The sequence below is a fragment of the Bombus terrestris genome, chromosome 14, assembly GCF_910591885.1.
Source record: "Bombus terrestris chromosome 14, iyBomTerr1.2, whole genome shotgun sequence".
Classification (NCBI taxonomy): Eukaryota; Metazoa; Arthropoda; class Insecta; order Hymenoptera; family Apidae; genus Bombus; species Bombus terrestris.
Window position 1 is genome coordinate 2826538 of NC_063282.1, and position 23411 is coordinate 2849948.

Consider the following 23411-nt stretch of genomic DNA (forward strand, 5'->3'; position numbering starts at 1 on the left):
ATTGCTTTCAGGCTCACGACACAAAGAATCATCCTACTCTTGTATGCAATGGTTATGAGCGATTGGGAGTTGCATCTGAGTGATTGTGGATTTTGTTAATAGCCTCTAATGACGACATCCGCAATCACTTAGTTGCCAACCCAATAGTATCCTGCTGCGATAACAGTCGTTTGTTTGCCTCTTGCGTTTCTTGGAAATCAGAGCGATTAAGCATCACCGGCGTGTCGACAACTCCTGTGATCCTGCGCAAACATCTGGCAGTCACCAAAACAGACGTGTTCTTAGAGCGACTTACAAATTGAAAAAGCTATGCAGTGCACGTTTATCTGCATGCACCCGGAATAAGCACGAGCGACCATGCCATATGATCATATATTTAATCATTGATATAAAAGTTAGGAATGGATGGTATTGTATTAGATTAATTATCAGGATAATGAATTTATTATTACGATTTTTAAATTTTACAATCCATCGTAATATTGTATAACCATTTATAAATTTTCATAATTTAACTCCAAGTATATAAAACGGAGCACATTCAAACAATCACATAATGGAAATGTAGCGAGTTACCCTTTTGAGATAATTACATTCGCCGCGGCGCAACGTTATGAGTTGTAAAGAGCGTGAAACACACTGATATTTTTCGATATCGGTATTTCAGAACACATGAAAGAGTCCCATATAATGTCACGTCTAGTCGCGCTTTTATAATAGTGAATGTCTGAAATATCGATACCATCTCACAGAGAATTATAATATTAATGTGATTTAGTTTTTGGTTTAACTCGACCTTTACTTTCAGTTTTAAATTTACGCTTCGATCCTTCTTACAGCTGTTTTCGTTGTTTGTTTTACATAACGATCAAAAAACTAATATTTTGCAAATGAATGGCAAAAAAAAATTTGCCCGAATTCTTTTATACAAAATTAGTAATACCTTGACAAAGAGGATGGCGATGGTCCCGTGGAAAAGAAGGTCGCTAGTCAGAGTACTTTATCCAGTGAACTCGGTGGTTTTCTTACCATTTTGATATCGTTCTCGACGTTACCGATTTCGCATGACGTAGGTTTGGGACATTAGCCGTATTTGGAATTACAGTTGACTCGCCTTCATTCGGACTCCTTTAATTAATTTCCACTACGGATGTCTGTAATAAATTCGTCTACAATAAAACTTAAATAAAATAGAACATTTAAAATCTTGTTTGTGATTTTATATCTAGATAGGAACTCCATGTTTCTTGTAGCTTTTTAATAAGATATTTGTTCAAATGGAGTACAATAAATACATAATTGTTGATAGACAAAGCTTTATAAAATTATCGGTATTTAATTTTTCACTATGTAATAATTATCGTTTATTAAAAATGGGAAATATTAGAAATTTCTGAAGTGAACACTATTATTATAGCCATTATTTACCGAAAATATCGTTCGACAGTTTGATAGAATTCCTGCTAGACCAGACTAGATATTTATCACTGTGTTATGGTACAGTAATTACTATAATATTTGAACTAACATATTCAAATATTTTTCAGTAATAACTATAATATAACGCCGAAAATGCCGTGTCTTACACATATATATTTATATATGTAAACATATATGCTTATGATTGACAAACACATTGTAATATAAGTACTTATTAGCAATGTGTTATGTTAATTATATTACATTATTTTTAACATAAATACTGACTTTTTCACCATACGTGCTGTTTATCGTAACAATATTAACATGTGTATATGTGATATACATATGTTACATATTGCAAAAAAATAACAGCATAGATAGCTGCTGAGGTATAAAAAATTGTTTTTGTCAGTATTATGTCAGCTTGTCATTCTTTAATATATTACTCTTCTTACTTTTGCAAACTGTTGTCCAATTATCTCGAGTTAAATTGATATTGTTACATTGTTCGTGTTATGAAATGGATAAAAAGTTTAGTTTGAGAACATGTATTCCTCTAAGTTCAATGCAAGTCAATTTATACGATAGATATGTTTGTAAATGACCATCATCTTTGTTAGACACATTTCTAAAGTTACACGAACAAACGAAGAAAACTAAGTTACTACAAAAATTGCATATCGTGGTAAAATTGTAGATCTTTATCGTTACACTAATAAAAATGAGAAATAGACTATTCCGAGTAATTAAACACCGTGCCACGGATATACGGTGCAATTTCTCCTGTCATATTCTACGAATCCATTTCATTGGTTCTAACTTCTTCATTCAAAGAATTCAAATTTTCACCAACTAGAAGCGCTTCAATCTGCTTATATGTTTTTCCTTTTGTTTCCGGTATCCATATGAGTACCATCATAAATGCCAAAAAGCATGATGTCGCGAAGATAAAGTAAATCGCATACGGTCCTACATTATTGATAATCACTTGATACAGTTTCGACACGGTAAAACCAATTATACCATCGAAAATCACAATGATGGTACCAATAAAATCTTTTAGTTCTGTAGGAAATAACTCGCATAGAAGAACATTGGGTAACGTACCTAAACCAATTTGAAACATTACTTGATACATTATGAGGTCGATAACGGGAAGAGGGGCGACGATAGAAACGTCAGACTTATCTTGAACTATCAAAAGATTAGTTGCTAGAATAACCAATGTAAAACACGACCCAAGTGTAGACAGAATCAAAAGTGTTTTTCTTCCAAGAGATTTCACTGTTAAGGTGGATATAGTGCCAGATATATGGCCGACAGCCAGGACCAAAATTGTTACTGAGCTTGCTCCGATATCGATCGTTGTTTTGCCAAACAGCACTAGCAGATACTGCATAATGATGAAGTTTCCGCTAAATCGTTGTGCCATGATCAAGCCAAGCATGATAAACAACGCTTTCCTGTTGCTTCGTTGTAGTATTGCTCGCAGCTTAGTTGTCCAGTTATATTTAGTTAAAGCTCTGTGTATCTTATCTATATCAGTCCATGCGTGTGAATCCAGATTGGATTGTGTGCGTAAATCACTTGTGGATAGTCGGTGTATTTCACTTGTGGATGGTCGGTGTAATTCGCTTGTGGATTGTGAGTCTAATTCCTTCGAGGGCTGTAGGGTTAATTCGAGAGAGTTGCGTGAGTGTTGTAGGAGTAATTCACCTGTGGGTTGCGGATGTACTTCGCACATGTCTTCTGAGTATAGTGTGGATATGGATTGTGAGTGTGAATCGCTACTTGATTGTGAGGGTAGATCATTACTGGATTGTGAGTGTAATACTTCGCTTGTGGGTTCTGGATATATTTCGCTTATGGATGGTCCGTATATATCGCTTATGGATGACTGGTTTAATTCATTTATGGATGGTGGTTGTAATTCGTATCTGGTTTGTGCACGTAGACGACGTAGTTGCATTTTTACTTCGTAAATATTTACGAAGCTTTCGTAATATTCTATCGACTTCCATGTTGCCACCGAGAAATACGGATTTTCGGGAAAATACGCGACCGACAAGAAGGATATAAAGGATATTATTACAAGAACCTCCAGTAGTGACTCGTACATCAGCCAGAGTCCTAGGGTGCAGGTTAGAAGTGACCCGATAGATACGTTCACTACGCTTAGAATACTTAAAGTGCCTCTGATGTTGATGTCGGCGACTTCTGGCACGTACATGGGATTTATCGTGTAGGCAATACCAACGCCTATACCGAGAATCACCCGAGCAAGGTATAGCATTGGCACGGAAGTTGTGACGTAGATGATGAACCAGCCTAAGGTGAACATTGCGTTACATAAAACGAGACAGCTTTTACGACTGCTGTGGGCGGCCACCTGGGCACCCACAAGTGAACCGATCATTGAACCAAGTACTGTCAAAGAAACGATCCATGATGATTCGTCGAGTGTTAAGGTCAGCGGCACGCCGCCGATCCCGGATATTAGATAAAAAAGAGAAATCGTCGTCCATCCGTTGACTGAACCAACTATGACCATGGTTAGCATAACTGGAATGAGAAACAGGTAATGCTATATATAGCATATGGTAATTGTAGTGCAGTTGTTTTATAAAAACACTGCGTATATTTACACAAATTTATATTCTTAATGTATACTATTAATATATTTATAATTAATATATACCGCAGGCTATAAGTAATTGGACTGTTCGCGATGTTAACTCGAATGCTTTCCACTACTAAGTTTTATTTCTTATTATATATATTCTATTATTATATATACTATATTATATATAAACTACTAAGTTTTATTTCTTAACTATTTTATTATTAAGCTGTTAATCCATACACATTATGTGCATTAAAAAAATAGTACATGAAGTAAAATACTACATGAAGTAAACTTAGAGAGTTGCGATAAGTCTAGGTGTATCAATATATGATAATGTACATTTTTCCGCTTTTAGATTTCTCATAAATATATAAATGTCCGCAATCGATTTATGATATAATAAAGCATCATTGCGATGAATATCAGAATTGAAATCTTAAATTTATTATAATGTAGGATGGAGTATAAATGTAACTTTAAACGATAGTACGTAAGTCATTAGAAATGAACAATAATTCACGAACACCACTATGAAACATCAATTCGAAGGGGGAAAGGAAATTGCATTTTGCGTATTAAAATTACAGATAAATACCTGACGTAACATCAAGAGTGAAAACTAACCGAAAATACTTGCTAGCCATTGCCGCATTCGAAGTTTGAAGAGCCTACGAGCTTTCCTTTGTGGTGATAAATCGACAGGATATAAACCTCCGCCCTCAGACAATCTCCTGCGAAACTGGAAAACAGATACCTTCGTTAAGAATGGAAATCATAATTCTTTTCTAATTAGATAGTCTAATCAAACTTTTAAGCGAATATAAATTCCAAACCAAGGAAAATATATTAATAAGTATTTAAATATTAATATTTTTTCAAAGGAATTGACAAATTTTCTTCTTCCTATCTTAATAGAAATGCAATTTATGATATTTGTATCAACAGCATTAAAATATGCTTGATGTTATGTGACTTTATTATAGATAGCAAACGTACTTGAGTTCTTCACTGATGTTTGCTAATGGTTATTTATGCTTTTGAAAACTTTCTCCTAAAATCATTTCCTCTGATTGTCCTCCAAATCAATGATCATTTGGTCGGTTTTTACATGTTTCTTAAATATCTTTTGTAAATAATGAAATATATGAACATGTCACATAGATAATACCGAAGAACCGTTTGAATCTTTGGGTATGATTCGATATTTATAAGACGTAACAGTTTTATGCTTTGAACTTTATGTTTTGGTGGGTCATGACCGTTTAAACCAGGGTGAAAGATTCAAAATTTTAAATGCCCACGATCGATTATAACACATGGTCAAAAATTTAACATTATTTTGACTTTTAAATATCGAATCATATTCGAAGGTTCAGACGGTTCTTTGGTATTATCGACACGATATGTTAATACATTTCATTATTTGCTAAAACTTTAAATCGTGACGTCGATTATCAAAACTGTTTTGGTAATGCTTGCAAGATCTATAGATCTTGAAAAACCTTCGATACAATTGTAGATCCGAAATTAATACTAATTTCTATGGATTCGTATCTCTACTTGGAAATAAAAAATAACAGTTGAACTCGCTGAAATAGGTATCACAAACAGATCCATTTTTTATATTCTCGTTCAATTAGAATTCGTTATGCTGCGATATTTAATTTCTAACAGTTTAGTTCAAATATATTTATTGTATAATCATGTTAAGAGCTTACCGTCCTACGCATGGGACATGTTGCCAGAAAATAGGTACTTTCACGCAATTATATAATCACGATAGATTTTCTATAGTTCAGTTTGTAGAATCCAGTTCGCACATAATTATTTTAAAAACTGCACGAAAGATCATGTGTAGTTATCTATCGAAAGAAAAGAACAACTGTAAGAAATCTTTACACTGAATATCGCGATTTACGGATTTCGTATTGATTTGTTCGATTTACACGATAGCCACAACCATACTGGGTACTTCTGTAACTACTTCCCTTTACATACAGTCGACATTATTTCAATACATAAACACTTCTGATTCTCCTTGTTATATGTTTAAATGTAACGAATCAATTTTCAATATTATGATGTAGGAACAATAATATTTTTTTGCTTATTCTATCTAGAACAATCTTCTATATCTATCTTCTATATCAATCTTTTATTCTATCTTAGAACAATCGAGTGCCAACAGTTACATGATAAATATTGCTCATAATATAAAAATGAAAATGAGAAAAAATAATTGCACAGCTTCGACTATTAGTTATTTTTGTTCCATGTTGCGACATCGGCTAAATTGCGATCATAATGCAGCATTTGAATTATCTTTAATTTCTTGAAGCATAGCTTCCTTTATCGCGGCAATATTTTTTTTCTCGTTGCTTTCCCTCTGAATCGACATTTACTACTGAAATTTTCGCGATGTCCAACGATGTCCAACGATGCCCCACGGTGTCCCACTGTGCAGTCCAGTCTAGATCATGCAAAATTCTCTTAGTGGCTTTTGGAGATATAAACCGGATTGTAGCGTAGTTATTGGCTTGGTATCAGATTAATCAATTGATTAATTTTCGGAAAACGATGCCAATTACCAGATCTCACCACGAGGCGGTGACTATGTACGAGATCCGCCCATGGGTTATTTAACATTACACACCAATCTCGGCATTCAACCTATTGCTCAGAATGACGAGTTCTGACTCTACTTAATCATGGGCCTGCCGGGAAGGAACCGCTGAATAGAATTACGAATGCACGGCCTCAACTGAACGAGTGGCGTCCACCCCCGTGACAGTCGAAGAGAATTACGGAGGACGTGAAATTGCAGGTTCCTGTCTGAATACTCAAGTACCAATCGGACAGTACTGCAGATCCACGACTGAATCCTCAACAGATTCGAAAGCATCACCGCCGCGGCGACAACTTCCGGAATCCCGCGCAAACATCTAGCAGTTACCAGAACAGACGTGTTCTTGGGGCGACTTACGAATTGAATGCGCTATGCAGTTCACTTTGACCTGCATGTACCCGGGATATGCGCGAGCGACCATGCCATGTGATAATATATTTAAATCATTGATTTAAAAGTTTGGAATTGATGGTATTGTATTAGATTAATTATCAGGATAATTAATTTATTATTTTAATTTTTTAGATTTTTAAATGTTGCAACCCATCGTAATATTGTATAACCATTATAAATATTCATAATTAAATTCCAAGAATGCAAAACGGAGCATATTCAAACGATCACATAATGGAAATTTAGCGAGTATCCTTTTCAGATAATTACAATTGTCGCGACGCAACGTTATGAATTGTAGATTGCATTAAAAGCACTGATATTTTTCGATAGCTGTGTTTCAGAACACGCGAAAGAGCCCCACATAATGTGACGTCTAGTCGCGTTTTTATAATAGTGAATTTTTGAAATATCGATACATATACGAATTACCATCTCACAGAGAATTATAATATAAATGTAATTTAATTTTAGGTTTGACTCGACATTTACTCTCAGTTTTAATTTTCCGCTTTGGTAATTTTTAAAGCTGCCTTTGTTATTTGTTGTCGATAATGCTCAAAGAGGCAATATTTTGCAAATGAATGGCAAAAAAAATTTATCCGAACTCTTATAGTAATATAGTAATATATTGTAAACTTTGTAATATATTGGTAAAGAGGAGAGGCGATGGCACCGCGGAAAAGAAGGTCGCTAGTCAGAGTACTCTATCCAGTGAACTAGGTGGCTTTCTTACCATTTTAATATCGTTCTCGACGTTACCGATTGCGCATGACGTGGGTTTAGGACCTTAGCAGTATTTGGAATTACAGTTCACTCGTCTTCGTTCGGACTCCTTTAATTAATTTTCACTAGGGGTATCTGTAATAAATTTCGTCTGGAATAAAAATTAAATAAAATGGAACATTTAAGATCTTGTTTGTGATTTTATATATAGATAGTAAATCCATGTTTCTTGTCGCTTTTTAATAAAATATTTGTTTCAAAGATATACAATAAATACATAATTGTTAATAGACAAAGCTTTATAAAATTATCGATATTTAAATTTTCGTTATTTAATAATTATCGTGTTTTAAAAGTAGGAAATATTATAAATTTCTGAAGTGAACACTATTATTATAGCCGTAATTTACCGAAAATGACGTTCGACAGTTCGATAGAATTTTTGCTAGACAAGGCTAGATATATACCACTGTGTTATGGTACAGTAATTACTATAATATTCGAACCAACATATTCAAATATTTTTCAGTAATAACTATTATATAACGCCGAAAAAGCCGTATCTTTCACATATGCTTATCATTGACAAACACATTGTAATATAAGTACTTATTAGCAATGTGTTATGTTAAATATATTGTGTTATTTTCAGCATAAATACTGACATTTTCGGCTTACCTGCTGTTTATTGTGACAATATTAACATGTGTATATGTGATATACTTGTGTTATATATTGCAAACAAAATATAACGGTATAGATAGCACCTGAGATATAAAAAATTGTTCTTGTCAGTATTATGTTACCTTGTCATTCTTTAATATATTACTTTTCTTACTTTTACAAACTGTTGTTCAATTATCTCGAATTAACTAATATTCTTACATTGTTCGTGTTATGAAATGGATAAAAAGTTTAGTTTGAGAACATGTACTTCTCTAAGTTCAATGCAAGTCAATTTATACGATAGATATGTTTGTAAATGACCATCACCTTTGTTAGACACATTTCTAAAGTTACATGAACAAACGAAGAAAACTACGTTACTACAAAAATTGCATATCGTGGTAAAATTATGGATCTTTATCCTTATACTAATAAAAATGAGAAATAAAATATTCCGAGTAGACACCGTGCAACGGATGTACGGTGCAATTTCTCCTGTCAGAATCTTTAATTATCCATTTCATCGGTTCTAACTTCTTCATTCAAAGAGTTCAAATTTTTACCAACTAGAAGCGCTTCAATCTCCTGATATGTTTTTCCTTTCGTTTCCGGTACCCATATGAACAGCATTAGACATGCCAAACAGCATGATGTCGCGAAGATAAAGTAAATCACATACGATCCTACATTATCGGTAATCACTTGATACAGTTTCGACACGGTAAAACCAATTATGCTATCGAAAATTACAATGATGGCACCAACAAAGCCTCTTAATTCCGGAGGAAATAACTCGCATAGGATAACATTGGGTAACGTGCCTAAACCAATTTGAAACACTACTTGATTTATAATTAAGTCGATAACTGGAACAAAAGAGACGTCGGAAACGTCATACTTATGTTCAGCTAACAAAAGATAAGTTGCTAAAATACTCAATGTAACACACGACCCACCCGTAGACAGAATCAAAAGTTTTCTTCTTCCAATGAATTCCACTGTTAAGATGGTCAAAGTGCCAGATATAAGGCTGACAAGCTGGACCAACACCGTCGCTTCGTATGGGTTGATAACGATCGTAGTTTTGCTAAACAGCACCTGCAGATACTGCGTAGTGACGAAGTTTCCGCTAAGTTGCTGTGCCATGATCAAGCCAAGCATGATAAACAGAGCTTTCCTGTGGTTTCCATGTAGTATTACTCGCAGCTTGCTTAAAAAGGTATGTTCAGTTTCATCCATGTATGTCTCATCTGTGTCAGACGATTCGCGTGAATCCACATCGGATTGTGTGCGTGAATCCACATCGGATTGTGTGCGTGAATCGCTACTGGATCGTATTACACGTATGAGGTCTGATTCTATTTCGTTTGGGGATAGTCGGCGTATTTCGCTTGTGGATTCTGGGTGCATCGCGCTTGCAGATGGTCGCTGTATTTGGCTGGTGGATGGTCGGTGTATTTCGCTTGTGGGTGGTTGGTGTACTTCGCTTGTGGATGGTCGGTGTACTTCGCTTGTGGATGGCCGGTGTATTTCGCTTGTGGATGATCGGTGTATTTTGATTGTGGGTGGTCGGTGTACTTCGCTTGTGGATGGTCGGTGTACTTCGCTTGTGGATGGCCGGTGTATTTCGCTTGTGGATGATCGGCGTATTTTGCTTGTGAATGGTCGGTGTATTTCGCTTGTGGATGGCTGGTGTATTTCGCTCGTGGATTGAGAGTGTAATTGGCGCGAGTCCCGTGAGGGTTGTAGGTGTAATTCACTTGTGGGTCGCTGGTGTACTTCGCATACGACTTCTGAATGTACTGCGGATATGGATGGTGAATCGCTACTGGATGGTAAGTGTAAAACGGACGTTTCTTCTGTGTCTACTACTTCCCAAAAGGAGTCTGAGTATGCTCCGCGTACGGATTGAAAGGGTAAATCGCTTCTTGATTGTAGGGGTAAATCACCTCCGGATTGTTGGTGTAATTCGTATCTGATTTCTGCGCGTAGAGCACGTAGTTCGAATTTCACTCTTTCAGGATCTACTATGTCTTTGTAATATGCTATCGACTTGCGTGCTTTCTTCGTTTTGCCTTTTGTCAGCAAGAAATACGGAGTTTCGGGGAAACACGTGTTCAGCAAGATGGATATAAAGGATATTGTTACAAGAACCGTCAGGAGCTGCCGGTATTCCAGCCAGGTTCCTAGGGTGCAGGTAAGCAATGACCCAGTAAATACGTTCACTGCGATTAGAGTACCTAGGGCGCCTCTGATATTGATGTTGGCGACTTCTGACACGTACATGGGATTTATCGTGTAGGCAATGCCAACGCCTATACCGAGAATCACCCGAGCAAGGTATAGCATTGTCACGGAAGTTGTTACGTAGATGATGAACCAGCCTAAGGTGAAAATTGTGCAGCATAAAAGGAGGCAGTATTTACGACCACGGCGATCGGCCAACCGGGCACCCACAAGTGAACCGAACATTGAACCAAGTACTGTCACAGAAACGATCCATGAAAATTCGTCGTGTGTTAACGTTAGCGGCATGTCAGTAGTCCCAGATGTTAGATGATCAAGTGAAGTCGTTGTCCATCCGTAGACTGTACCGACTATGACCATGGTTAGCGTAGCTGAAATGAGAAACAGGTAATGCTATATATAGCATATGTTAATTGTAATGCGGCTGTTTTATAATTACATAGTATATATTTATACAAATTTATATTTTTAATATATACTATTAATACATTTATAATAAATACATACCGCAGGCTATAAGTAATTGGACTTCGCGATGTTAGCTCGAATGCTTTCCACTAGCAGTTTTATTTCTTAACTATTTTATTATTAATCTGCTAATCCATACACATTATGTGCATTAAGTAAAATACTATTATACATGAAGTAAAATTTGTTAGACTTGCGATAAGTCAAGTAGTATTAATGTGTAATAATGTTCATTTTATCGCTTTCAGATTTCTCATAAATATATAAAAGTCAGCACTCGATTTATGATATAATAAGGAATCAGTGCGATGATTATCATAATGAAGGGTGGAATAGAAGTGCTACTTTACACGATGGTACGTAAGTCATTAGAAGTGAGAAATAATTCAGGAACACCACTGTGAAACATCAATTCGAGGGAAGAAAGGAAATTGCAATCTGCGTACTAAAATTACAGATAAATACCTGACATAATATCAAAAGTAAAAACTAACCGGAAAGACATGCTACCCATTGCCGGATTAGTGAGATGACGGAAGTAGGACATTGCTCTAGCGAAGGTAAACCGGCAGCTTCTAACTCTTCGCCCTCAGGCAATCTTCTAGGAACCTGGAAAATAGATACCTTTGTTAAGAATAGAAATCATAATTCTTTTCTAATTAGATAGTCTAGTCAAACTTTTAAGTGAATATAAATTCCAAACCACGGAAAATATATTAATAAGTATTTAAATATTAATATTCCTTCAAAAGAATTGACAAATTTTCTTTTTCCTATCTTAATACAAATACAATTTATGGTATTTCTATCAACAGCAGTAAAATACGCTTGATGTTATTTGACCTTATTATAGATAGAAGACGTACTTGTGTTCTTGCCTGACGTTTGCTAATGGTTATTTGTGCTTTTGAAAACTTTCTTCTAAAATCATTTGTTTTGATTGTCCTCCAAATCAATGATCATTTGAACGGTTTTTATATGTTTCTTAAATATCTTTTGTAAATAATGAAATATATGAACATGTCGCATAGATAATACCGATGAACCGTTTGAACCATCGAGTATGATTCGATATTTATAAGACGTAACAGTTTTAAGCTGTAGAACCGTATGTTTTGATGGGCCGTGACCGTTTAAATCAGGGTGAAAGATTCAAAACTGTAAATGATCACTATCGACTAAGACACAAGGTCAAAGATTTAAGATTATTGTGACTTCTAAATATCGAATCATATTCGAAGGTTCAGACGGTACTTTGGTATTATCGACACGATATGTTAATACATTTCATTATTTGCCAAAAGATTAAATCGGGGAGTTGGAATGAAAACATTGAAGTTTTGGTAATATTTGCAGGTCCTATAAATTTTGAAGAACCTTCGATACAATTGTAGATTCGACATTAATACTAATTGCTATGGGTTCGTATCTCCATTTGGAAATAAAAGAATAATACTCAATTTCGCTGAAATAGGTATCTCAAACAGACGCTTTTTTATATTCCTGTTCAATTAGAATTTGTTACGCTGCGATATTTAATTTCTAACGGTTTAATTCAAAAATATTTAATGCATAATCATATTAAATGCTTACCGTCCTACGCAGGGACATGTTGCCAGAAATAAGTAATTTCACGCAATAATATAATCACAACAGATTTTCAATAATTCAATTTCTAGAATCCAGTTCATACATAATTATTTAAAAACTGCACGTAAGATCATGTGTAGTTATCTATCGCAAGAAAAGAACAACTGTAAGAAATCTTTACACCGAATATCGCGATTTAAGGATTTCGTATTGATTTGTGCGATTTACACGACTGCCTCTACCATACTGGGTACTTCTGGAGCTACTTCCCCTTTACATACAATCGACATTATTTCAATACATAAACACTTCTAATTCTCCTTGTTACATGTTTAAACGTAACGAATCAATTTTCAATATTCCAACGTGGGAACAATAATATTTTTTGCTTATTCTATCTATAAAATATCATAATTAAAATGTTAGAATAACCGAATACCGACGATTATATAATATATATTTCTTATAATATAAAAATTAAGATGGGCAAAAATAATTTCACAGCTTCGACTATTTGTTATTTTTGTTTCATGTTGCTACACCCGCTACGTTGTTATCATAATCCAGCATTTCAATTATCTTTAATTTCTTGAAGTATAGCTTCCTTTATCGCGGCAATTCTTTTTCTCTTTGTTTTCGCTCCATTTCGACGTTTCCTATTGAAACCGTCGTATTTTCTACGATCTCTCGCGCGTCGACACATTTTTTCGTTTGTAACTTTCTCTGTAGGGAAACGCTTCGCAGAAATCATTTTCCCCTCTTGTATCTGCATCTTCGTACACTGAGAACACTTACATCGTATCTATAATTTCTGCGAATGTGTACAGTGATGCTCGATTCCTGTACTTGCCCCAATTATATCGAATAAGATGGCTTTCAGGCTCATGACGCAAACAATCATCCTACTCTTGTATGCAATGGCTATGAGCGATTGGGGGTTGCATCTGAGTGATTGTGGATTTTGTCAATAGCCTCTAATGACGACATCCGCAATCACTTAGTTGCCAACCCAATAGTATCCTGCTGCGATAACAGTCGTTTGTTTGCCTCTTGCGTTTCTCGGAAATCAGAGCGATAAATTGTAATTTTCATTGAATTCAGTTTGAGAGTTAGCGTTGTGATATTGTTCCATCGCGATTTCGAAGTATTTTTCCTTTTTGCGTGGAGATAATGAATGATCGCGTTTTGTTAAGTAGAGCTGCGTTTACAAAATGCCCAAATCCCTTCGACTGCATTTGTCGAAGACTGTTCCTGGATCACTCGATACAAGTACAAGACCTATACAAATGTGATCGTTCATCAGCAACCTCTTAAATGGTTGCACTAGAATACGTCGGGCTTCCACTACATTCGGCAAAACGCGATTTATTTATTAGTGTCGCGAGAGAATGATAACGGTTTGAATTAGAGTTGCGAATTATGATCTGGGTATTTTCTTTTGCAATTTTTAGTATGAATCTTCAGAATTTCTGACAGAATAATACGTATTAGAGTTTTCCTTGTTTTCTTTACAATTTTGCCTTCATTTAAAATTACATTTAAAAGTATTGACGTTTGATTAATTTGGTAGTATTGTAACTATAGTACGGAGCATTCTTCGCATATTTATTTTGAGAATTTTCTATTCTATATATAAATTTAGTAATATTCTATATATAAATTTAGTAAATTAGTGTTGCGAAAAGGAAAAGGTAGTCCACTCACGGTTTATTGCTCGGAATTATATCGAGTGGATAATGACTATATTTTGCTGGCCCTTCTAGCTACTGATTTATTCTTCTTTTCAGAGTGTATCGTGAAATCTCTAGATCTCTAATCGATAGGGTTTATAAGGGAATCTTTAGATTTTTTATAGCTAGGTTTAAGGAAATCTTTATATTCTTGATCGGTAAGATTTATGAAGCCACTCTGTGCCTTTAGTATGTTCGTATGTTTAGGTATTATGCAGGGCTTACGAAAACACCATTGGGTTTCTAATTGAAGTATTGAAATTAAATTAAATGTTCTATCAGGTAGAGTTTTTCAAATTTGATGGGATAGAAAGTAGATGGAACGTTTGTGAGTCAGGTGTGTGCTTAGATAGAGTATCTTTACTGCTAAAAAGTACTGCTTCCTAGAAGCGTTAATTCCTTCTTAATAAGTACTTTAATATTTAATTAATTTACACATGCATTTAATTATGCATGCACAATTAACAATAATTGTTAAGTAGATAAGGTAGTGTAGGTAGATAAATTGTATAATTCTTTATGAGGCGCATCTTTCCCTATTTTAAAATAATTTTACCACAGATGAGGAACAGGAATCGACGCGATATTCAATGCTTGTTGGACTCTCACATTTTGCGGACCGTATGACCTCTTTCTACCATTTTCGTGTCGCACGTGACGTTACTATTTCAGTTTAATACTGGTCTGAATTAAAACTATAATCTTGTACGAAATTATAAATAAAATATAGTTTACTACAATACTTCAGTAAACATCGCACACTATCAAGATAATAAATCACTGTATAGTAATGTACTGTAATAAGTATTAATTGAATCGTTTAATCAGTTCTGAATAACATTGAAATTTCATGTATCTGAAACAGAATATGTGAATTTTTAAATCTTTCTTATTTTCATTTTTGTATTCTCAAACCAGTAATTAATTATATATTATCCAGTATACTTAATCTGATTCACCATTCACTCGTAGTACAATACATTGATGATACCGCTTCGATAATTTAGCGATAACGAACAGTCGGTGTACCTCGATGTCCCACTGTGAGCCACCGTGTTATACGTTGTAGTCCAGTCTAGATCATCCAAAATTCTCTTCGTGACATTCGGTTATCCAAACTGGACTGTATTAGTGTAGTATTTGGCTTGGTATTGTTTTTCAAAGATTAATCCGTTGATTAATTTTTAGGCAGCGGTACCAATTAAGAGATCTCACCACGAGGAGGTGACTACGCACGAGATTCGCCCACGCGTTCTTTATCACTGCACATCAATCCCGACATTGAACCTATTGGCCAGAATGTCGAGTTCTGACTCTACTTAACCATGGGCCTGCCGGGGAGGAACCGCTGAATAGAATTACGAATGCACGGCCCCAACTGACCGAGTGGCGTCCACCCCCGTGACAGTCGAAGAGAATTACGGAGGGCGTGAAATTGCAGGTTCCTGTCCGAATACTCAAATACCAATCGGATAGTACTGCAGATCCATGACTGAATCCTCAACAGATTTGAAAGCATCGCTGCCGCGGCGACAACTCCCGGAATCCCGCGCAAACATCTAGCAGTTACCAGAACAGACGTGTTCTTGGGGCGACTTACGAATTGAATGCGCTATGCAGTTCACTTTGACCTGCATGTACCCGGGATTTGCGCGAGCGACCATGCCATGTGATCATATGTTTAAATCATTGATTTAAAAGTTAGGAATTGATGGTATTGTATTAGATTAATTATCAGGATAATTAATTTATTATTTTAATTTTTTAGATTTTTAAATTTTGCAATCCATCAGAATATTGTATAACCATTAATAAATTTTCACAATTAAATTCCAAGTTTATAAAACGTAGCACATTCAATCGATCACATAATGGAAACGTAGCGAGTACCCTTTTCAGATAATTACAATCGTCGCGACGTATCGTTATTAATTGTTGAGAGTATTTTTCAACATCGGTATTTCAGAACACGTGACAGAGAAGCCCCGTAGAATATCACGTCTAGTCGCGTTTTTATAATAGTGAATGTGTGAAATATAAATACATTTACGAATTACCATCTTATAGAGAACTATTGTATAAATGTAATTTAATTTTAGGTTTAACTCGATCTTTACTTTCAGTTTTAAGCTTTCGGTTCGGTCGTTCTTGAAGCTGTTTTTGTTGTTTGTTGTCCATAATGCTCAGAGAGCTAATATTTTTCAAATGAATGGCACAAAAAAATTTGTCCGAATTCTTTTATACAAAATTAGTAATTTCTCGGTATGGCGGAGTGATGATGGTACCGTGGAAGAGAAGGTCGCTATTCAGAGTGCTTTACCCAGTAAACTTGGTGGTTTTCTTACCATATTTATATTGTTCTCGACGTTACTGATTTAGCATGACGTAGGTTTAGGACGTTAGCAGTATTTGGTATTACAGTTGACTCATCTTCATTCGGATGCCTTTAATTAATTTTCACTAGGGGTATCTGTAATAAATTCGTCTGGAATAAAACTTAAATAAAACAGAACATTTAAAATCTTGTTTGTGCCTTCATATATAGATAGTAAATCCATGTTTCTTGTAACTTTTTAATAAGGAAGATATATTTGTTTAAAAGATATACAATAAATACATAATTGTTCGTAGACAAAACTTTATAAAATTATCGATATTTAAATTTTCGCTATTTAATAATTATCGTGTTTTAAAAGTTGGAAATATTATAAATTTCTGAGGCGAACATTATTATTATAGCCGTAATTTACTGAATATAACATTCAACAGTTCGATAGAATTTCTGCTAGACAAGGCTAGATATTTATCACTGTGTTATGGTACAGTAATTACTATAATATTTGAACTGACATATTCAAATATTTTTCAGTAATAATTGTAATATAACGCCGAAAAAGCCGTGTCTTACACATATATTTTTATATATGTAAACACATATGCTTATCATTGACAAACACATTGTAATATAAGTACTTATTAGCAATGTGTTATGTTAATTATATTACATTATTTTTAACATAAATACTGACTTTTTCAGCATACTTGCTGTTTATCGTAACAATATTAACATGTGTATATGTGATATACATATGTTACATATTGCAAAAAAATAACAGCATAAATAGCAGCTGAGGTATAAAAAATTTTTCTTGTCAGTATTATGTTACCTTGTCATTCTTTAATATATTACTTTTCTTACTTTTACAAACTGTTGTTCAATTATCTCGAGTTAATTGATATTCTTACATTGTTCGTGTTATGAAATGGATAAAAAGTTTAGTTTGAGAACATGCATTCCTCTAAGATCAATGCAAGTCAATTTATACGATAGATATGTTTGTAAATGACCATCACCTTTGTTAAACACATTTCTAAAATTACACGAACAAACGAAGAAAACTACTACAAAAATACTACAAAAATTGCATATCGTGATAAAATTGTAGGTCTTTATCGTTATACTAATAAAAATGAGAAATAAAATATTCCGTGCAAGTAGGCACCGTGCCATAGACGTACGGTGCAATTTCTCCTGTCATATTCTACGAATCCATTTCATTGGTTCTAACTTCTTCATTCGAAGAATTCAAATTTTCACCAACTAGAAGGGCTTCAATCTGCTGATATGTTTTTCCTTTTGTTTCCGGTATCCATATGAGCACCATTAGAAATGCCAAAAAGCATGATATCGCGAAGATATGGTAATTCGCATATGATCCTACATTATCGGTAACCACTTGATACAGTTTCGGCATGATAAAACCAATTATTCCATCAAAAATCACAATGATGTCTCTAACAAAGCCTTTTAGTTTCCTAGGAAATAACTCGTTTAGGAGAACATTGGGTAACGTGCCTAAACCAATTTGAAACATTATTTGATATATAATTAAGTCGATAGCGGGAAAAGTAGAGACGGTGGAAACGTCAGACTTATATTCATGTAACATAAGATAATTTGCTAAAATGATCAATGTAAAACACGACCCAAGCGTAGACATAACCAAAAATACTCTTCTTTCAAGAGATTCCACTTTTATGTTGGTTATAGCGTTGGATATATGGTTGACACACAGGACCAATATTGTCGCTTGTTGTGGTTCGATGTTCATCGTTATTTTGCTAAAGATCACTTGCATATACTGCATAGTGATGAAGTTTCCGCTAAGATGTTGTGCCACAATTAAGCCAAGCATGATAAACAGAGCTTTCCGGTTGCTTCGTTGTAGTATTAATTCCAGCTTGGTTAAACAGGTATATTTACTTTCATCCCTATCTGCATCATGTATGTCCGTCGATCCTCGTGAATCCACACAGGATTGTGTGGTCAAATTGGTTCTGGATCGTAAGTGTAATTCGCTTCTCGTTCGTGGGTGTATTTCGCTTGTAGGATCTGGGTGAATTTCGCTTGTGGATGGTTGGCGTAATTCGCTTGTGGACGGTTGGCATAATTCGCTTGTGGACGGTTGGTGTAATTCGCTTCTCGTTCGTGGGTGTATTTCGCTTGTAGGATCTGGGTGAATTTCGCTTGTGGATGGTTGGCGTAATTCGCTTGTGGACGGTTGGTGTAATTCGCTTCTCGTTCGTAGGTGTATTTCGCTTGTAGGTTCTGGGTGAATTTCGATTGTGGATGGTTGGCGTAATTCGCTTGTGGACGGTTGGTGTAATTCACTTCTCGTTCGTGGGTGTATTTCGCTTGTAGGTTCTGGGTGAATTTCGATTGTAGGTGTTCGCTGTATTTCGCTTGTGGATGATTGGAGTAATTGGCTTGTAGTTTGTGAGAGCAAATCGCTTCTGGATTGTGACGATAAATTGCTTCTGGATTGTAACGGTAAATTGCTTCTGGATCGTGAGGGTAACTCGTTTCTGGTCTGTCCGCGTAGAGCACGTAGTTCAATTTCCTCACTGTGAGGACTTTCGATGTCTTTGTAATATTCTAACCTCCTTGATTGCATCATTCGATCTCTTGCCACCGAGGAATATCCAATTACGGAGAAACACGTGTTCGACATGACGGCTATAAAGGATACTATTACAAGAGTCAGCAGCAGTGACTCGTACGTCATCAAGATTCCCAGGGAGTATGCTAACATTGACCCGGTAGATGCGCTCATTCCGACTAGGGAACTTACGACGCCATTGATACCGATGTCGAAGTTTCCGGACAAGTACATGGGATTTACCGTGTTGGCAATACCAATGCCTACGCCGAGAATCACTCGAGCAAGGTATAGTACTTGCACGGAAGTTGTGACGTAGATGATGAACCAGCCTACGGTGAACATTGTGTTGCATAAAACGAGGCACGTTTTAAAACCGGTGCGGACGACCAACTGAGCACCAAGAAGTGAACCGATCATTGAACCAAGTACTGTCAAAGAAACGATCCATGATGATTCGTCGAATGTTAAGGTCAGCGGCACGTCGCCGGTCCCGGATAGTAAATAATGAAGAGAAATCATTGTCCATCCGTTGATTGTGCCGACTATGATCATGTTTAGCATAACTGGAATGAGAAACAGGTAATGCTATAAATAGCATATGGTAATTGTAGTGCGGATGTTTTATAAAAACACTGCGTACATTTACACAAATTTATATTCTTAATGTATATTATTAATATATTTATAATTAATACATACCGCAGGCTATAAGTAATTGGACTCTTCGCGATGTTAGCTGGAATACTTTCCACTAGTTTCACTTCTTAACTATTGTATTATTAATAATCTGTTAATCCATTCGCATCATATGTAGATTAGGTAAAATATTACATGAAGTAAAATACTACATGAAGTAAACATTGTTAGAGACTTGCGATAAGTCTAAGTGTATTAATGTATAATAATGTACATTTTTCCGCTTCCAGATTACTTATAAATATATAAAAGTCCGCACACGATTAGTGATATAATAAAGAATCAGTGCGATGAATATCAGAATCAAACTGTTAAATTTAATATAATGTAGGATGGAATAGAAATGCAACTTTAAACGATAGTACGTAAGTCATTAGAATTGAGAAATGATTCACGAACACCACGATGTAACATTAATTCGAGGAGGGAAAGGAAATTGCATTCTGCGTATTACAATTACAGATAAATACCTGACGTAATATCAAGAGTGAAAACTAACCAGTAAAAGCTGTTAGCCAGTGCAGCCATTTTGAGCTGGGGGACCTAAGAGCTTCCGCTTCCGGTGAAAAATGGAAACGATTGATATCACCGCCTCGAGGCAATCTCCTGGGAACCTGGAAAATAAACTTCGTCAAGAATAGAAATCATAATTCTTTTCTAATTAGATAGTCTAATCAAACTTTTAAGCGAATATAAATTCCAAACCACGGAAAATATATTAATAAATATTTAAATATTAATATTTTTTGAAAAGTATTGAGAAATTTTCTTTTTCCTTTCTTAATACAAATACAATTTATGGTATTTCTATCAACAACAGTAAAGCATGCTTGATGTTATTTGATGTTATTATAGATAGAAACCGTACTTGAGTTCTTCACTGACGTTTGCTAATGGTTATTTGTGCTTTTGCAAACTTTCTCCTAAAATCATTTCCTCTGATTGTCCTCCAAATCAATGATCATTTGAACCGTTTTTATATGTTTCTTAAATATCTTTTGTAAATAATGAAATATATGAACATGTCGCATAGATAATACCGATGAACCGTTTGAACCATCGAGTATGATTCGATATTTATAAGACGTAACAGTTTTAAGCTGTAGAACCGTATGTTTTGATGGGTCGTGACCGTTTAAATCAGGGTGAAAGATTCAAAACTGTAAATGATCACTATCGATTAAGACACAAGGTCAAAGATTTAAGATTATTGTGACTTCTAAATATCGAATCATATTCGAAGGTTCAGACGGTACTTTGGTATTATCGACACGATATGTTAATACATTTCATTATTTGCCAAAACATTAAATCGGGGAGTTGGAATAAAAACATTGAAGTTTTGATAATACTTGCAAGAGTTTCATAAATCTTGAAGAACGTTCGATACAATTGAACGTTCGACATTAATACTAATTCCTATGGATTTGTATCTCCATTTGGAAATAAAAGAAAAATATTCAAATTCGCTGGAATGGGTATCTCAAACAGACCCTTTCTTTATATTCTTGTTCAATTTGAATTTGTTATGCTGCGATATTTAATTTCTAACGGTTTATTTCAAAAATATTTAATGTATAATCATATTAAATGCTTACCGTCCTACGCTGGGACATGTTGCCAGAAATAGGTACTTTCACGCAATAATATAATCACGATAGATTTTCAATTATTCAATTCGTAGAATCCAGTTCACACATAATTATTTAAAAACTGCACGAAAGATCATTGGTAATTATCTATCGCAAAGAGAGAACAATTGTAAGAAATCCTTACACTGAATCTCGCGATTGACGGATTTTGTATTGATTTGTACCATTTACACGACTGCCACAACCATACTGGGTACTTCTAAGGAATCTTCCCCTTTACATACAGTCGACATTATTTCAATACATAAACACTTCTAATTCCCCTTGTTACATGTTTAAACGTAACGAATCAATTTTCAATATTCTAACGTAGGAACAATAATATTTTTTGCTTATTCTATCTAGAAAATATTATAATTAAAATGTTAGAATAATCGAATGCCAACTATTATATGATATATATTTCTTATAATATAAAAATTAAAATTAGCAAAAATAATTGCACAGCTTCGATTATTAGTTATTTTTGTTCCATGTTGCTGCATCGGCTACGTTGCGATCATAATCCAGCATTTCAATTATCTTTAATTTCTTGAAGTATAGCTTCCTTTATCGCGGCAATTCTTTTTCTCTTTGTTTTCGCTCCATTTCGACGTTTCCTATTGAAACCGTCGTATTTTCTACGATCTCTCGCGCGTCGACACATTTTTTCGTTTGTAACTTTCTCTGTAGGGAAACGCTTCGCAGAAATCATTTTCCCCTCTTGTATCTGCATCTTCGTACACTGAGAACACTTACATCGTATCTATAATTTCTGCGAATGTGTACAGTACTGCTCGATTCCTGCACTTGCTCCAATTATATCGAATAAGATTGCTTTCAGGCTCACGACACAAAGAATCATCCTACTCTTGTATGCAATGGCTATGAGCGATTGGGGGTTGCATCTGAGTGATTGTGGATTTTGTCAATAGCCTCTAATGACGACATCCGCAATCACTTAGTTGCCAACCCAATAGTATCCTGCTGCGATAACAGTCGTTTGTTTGCCTCTTGCGTTTCTCGGAAATCAGAGCGATAAATTGTAATTTTCATTGAATTCAGTTTGAGAGTTAGCGTTGTGATATTGTTCCATCGCGATTTCGAAGTATTTTTCCTTTTTGCGTGGAGATAATGAATGATCGCGTTTTGTTAAGTAGAGCTGCGTTTACAAAATGCCCAAATCCCTTCGACTGCATTTGTCGAAGACTGTTCCTGGATCACTCGATACAAGTACAAGACCTATACAAATGTGATCGTTCATCAGCAACCTCTTAAATGGTTGCACTAGAATACGTCGGGCTTCCACTACATTCGGCAAAACGCGATTTATTTATTAGTGTCGCGAGAGAATGATAACGGTTTGAATTAGAGTTGCGAATTATGATCTGGGTATTTTCTTTTGCAATTTTTAGTATGAATCTTCAGAATTTCTGAGAGAATAATACGTATTAGAGTTTTCCTTGTTTCCTTTACAATTTTGCCTTCATTTAAAATTACATTTAAAAGTATTGACGTTTGATTAATTTGGTAGTATTGTAACTATAGTACGGAGCATTCTTCGCATATTTATTTTGAGAATTTTCTATTCTATATATAAATTTAGTAATATTCTATATATAAATTTAGTAAATTAGTGTTGCGAAA

At 35.0% G+C, this 23411-nt stretch overlaps 3 protein-coding genes and 2 long non-coding RNA genes across 8 annotated transcripts in view; 2 read left to right on the forward strand and 3 right to left on the reverse strand.

Annotated features, from left to right (window-relative positions):
• LOC110119835 overlaps positions 1-17037 on the forward strand; it is a 34442-nt gene extending 17405 nt beyond the window's left edge. The window contains exon 5 of the long non-coding RNA XR_007226397.1: positions 15687-17037. This is a non-coding gene — a long non-coding RNA (uncharacterized LOC110119835). The remainder of the gene's footprint in view (positions 1-15686) is intronic.
• LOC100644497 lies at positions 426-6065 on the reverse strand. Of its 3 annotated transcripts, XM_048412204.1 has the most exons (4): positions 5767-6065; positions 4673-4787; positions 2530-3984; positions 426-1154 (listed from the first exon to the last, which is right to left on the reverse strand). In XM_048412204.1, exons 1-4 carry the CDS (start codon positions 5776-5778, stop codon positions 1135-1137), a joined length of 1602 nt encoding a protein of 533 aa, XP_048268161.1. In that variant the 5' UTR covers positions 5779-6065; the 3' UTR covers positions 426-1134. The 3 variants fall into 3 exon arrangements, with proteins under 3 accessions (XP_048268161.1, XP_003400517.2, XP_012171395.2); XM_003400469.4 differs by having other exon boundaries at positions 426-3984; XM_012316005.3 differs by lacking the exon at positions 5767-6065 and adding an exon at positions 5045-5234 and having other exon boundaries at positions 426-3984.
• LOC100644539 lies at positions 8591-13036 on the reverse strand. Of its 2 annotated transcripts, none has more exons than XM_003402471.4 (3): positions 12768-13036; positions 11669-11783; positions 8591-11077 (listed from the first exon to the last, which is right to left on the reverse strand). In XM_003402471.4, the coding sequence occupies exons 1-3, from the start codon at positions 12783-12785 to the stop codon at positions 8967-8969; spliced, it is 2244 nt and encodes a 747-aa protein (XP_003402519.4). In that variant the 5' UTR covers positions 12786-13036; the 3' UTR covers positions 8591-8966. The 2 variants fall into 2 exon arrangements, with proteins under 2 accessions (XP_003402519.4, XP_048268159.1); XM_048412202.1 differs by lacking the exon at positions 12768-13036 and adding an exon at positions 12041-12307.
• A 98-nt stretch (positions 17038-17135) lies between the features above and the next one.
• On the reverse strand, positions 17136-22051 carry LOC100644618 (facilitated trehalose transporter Tret1). The gene is made up of 3 exons (XM_012316012.3): positions 21732-22051; positions 20633-20747; positions 17136-20000 (listed from the first exon to the last, which is right to left on the reverse strand). Exons 1-3 carry the CDS (start codon positions 21747-21749, stop codon positions 18037-18039), a joined length of 2097 nt encoding a protein of 698 aa, XP_012171402.2. The 5' UTR covers positions 21750-22051; the 3' UTR covers positions 17136-18036.
• Positions 19880-20722, forward strand: LOC125386344. The gene is made up of 3 exons (XR_007226398.1): positions 19880-20016; positions 20364-20494; positions 20596-20722. It is a non-coding gene; the product is annotated as an uncharacterized LOC125386344 (long non-coding RNA).
• Positions 22052-23411: the final 1360 nt, after the last annotated feature.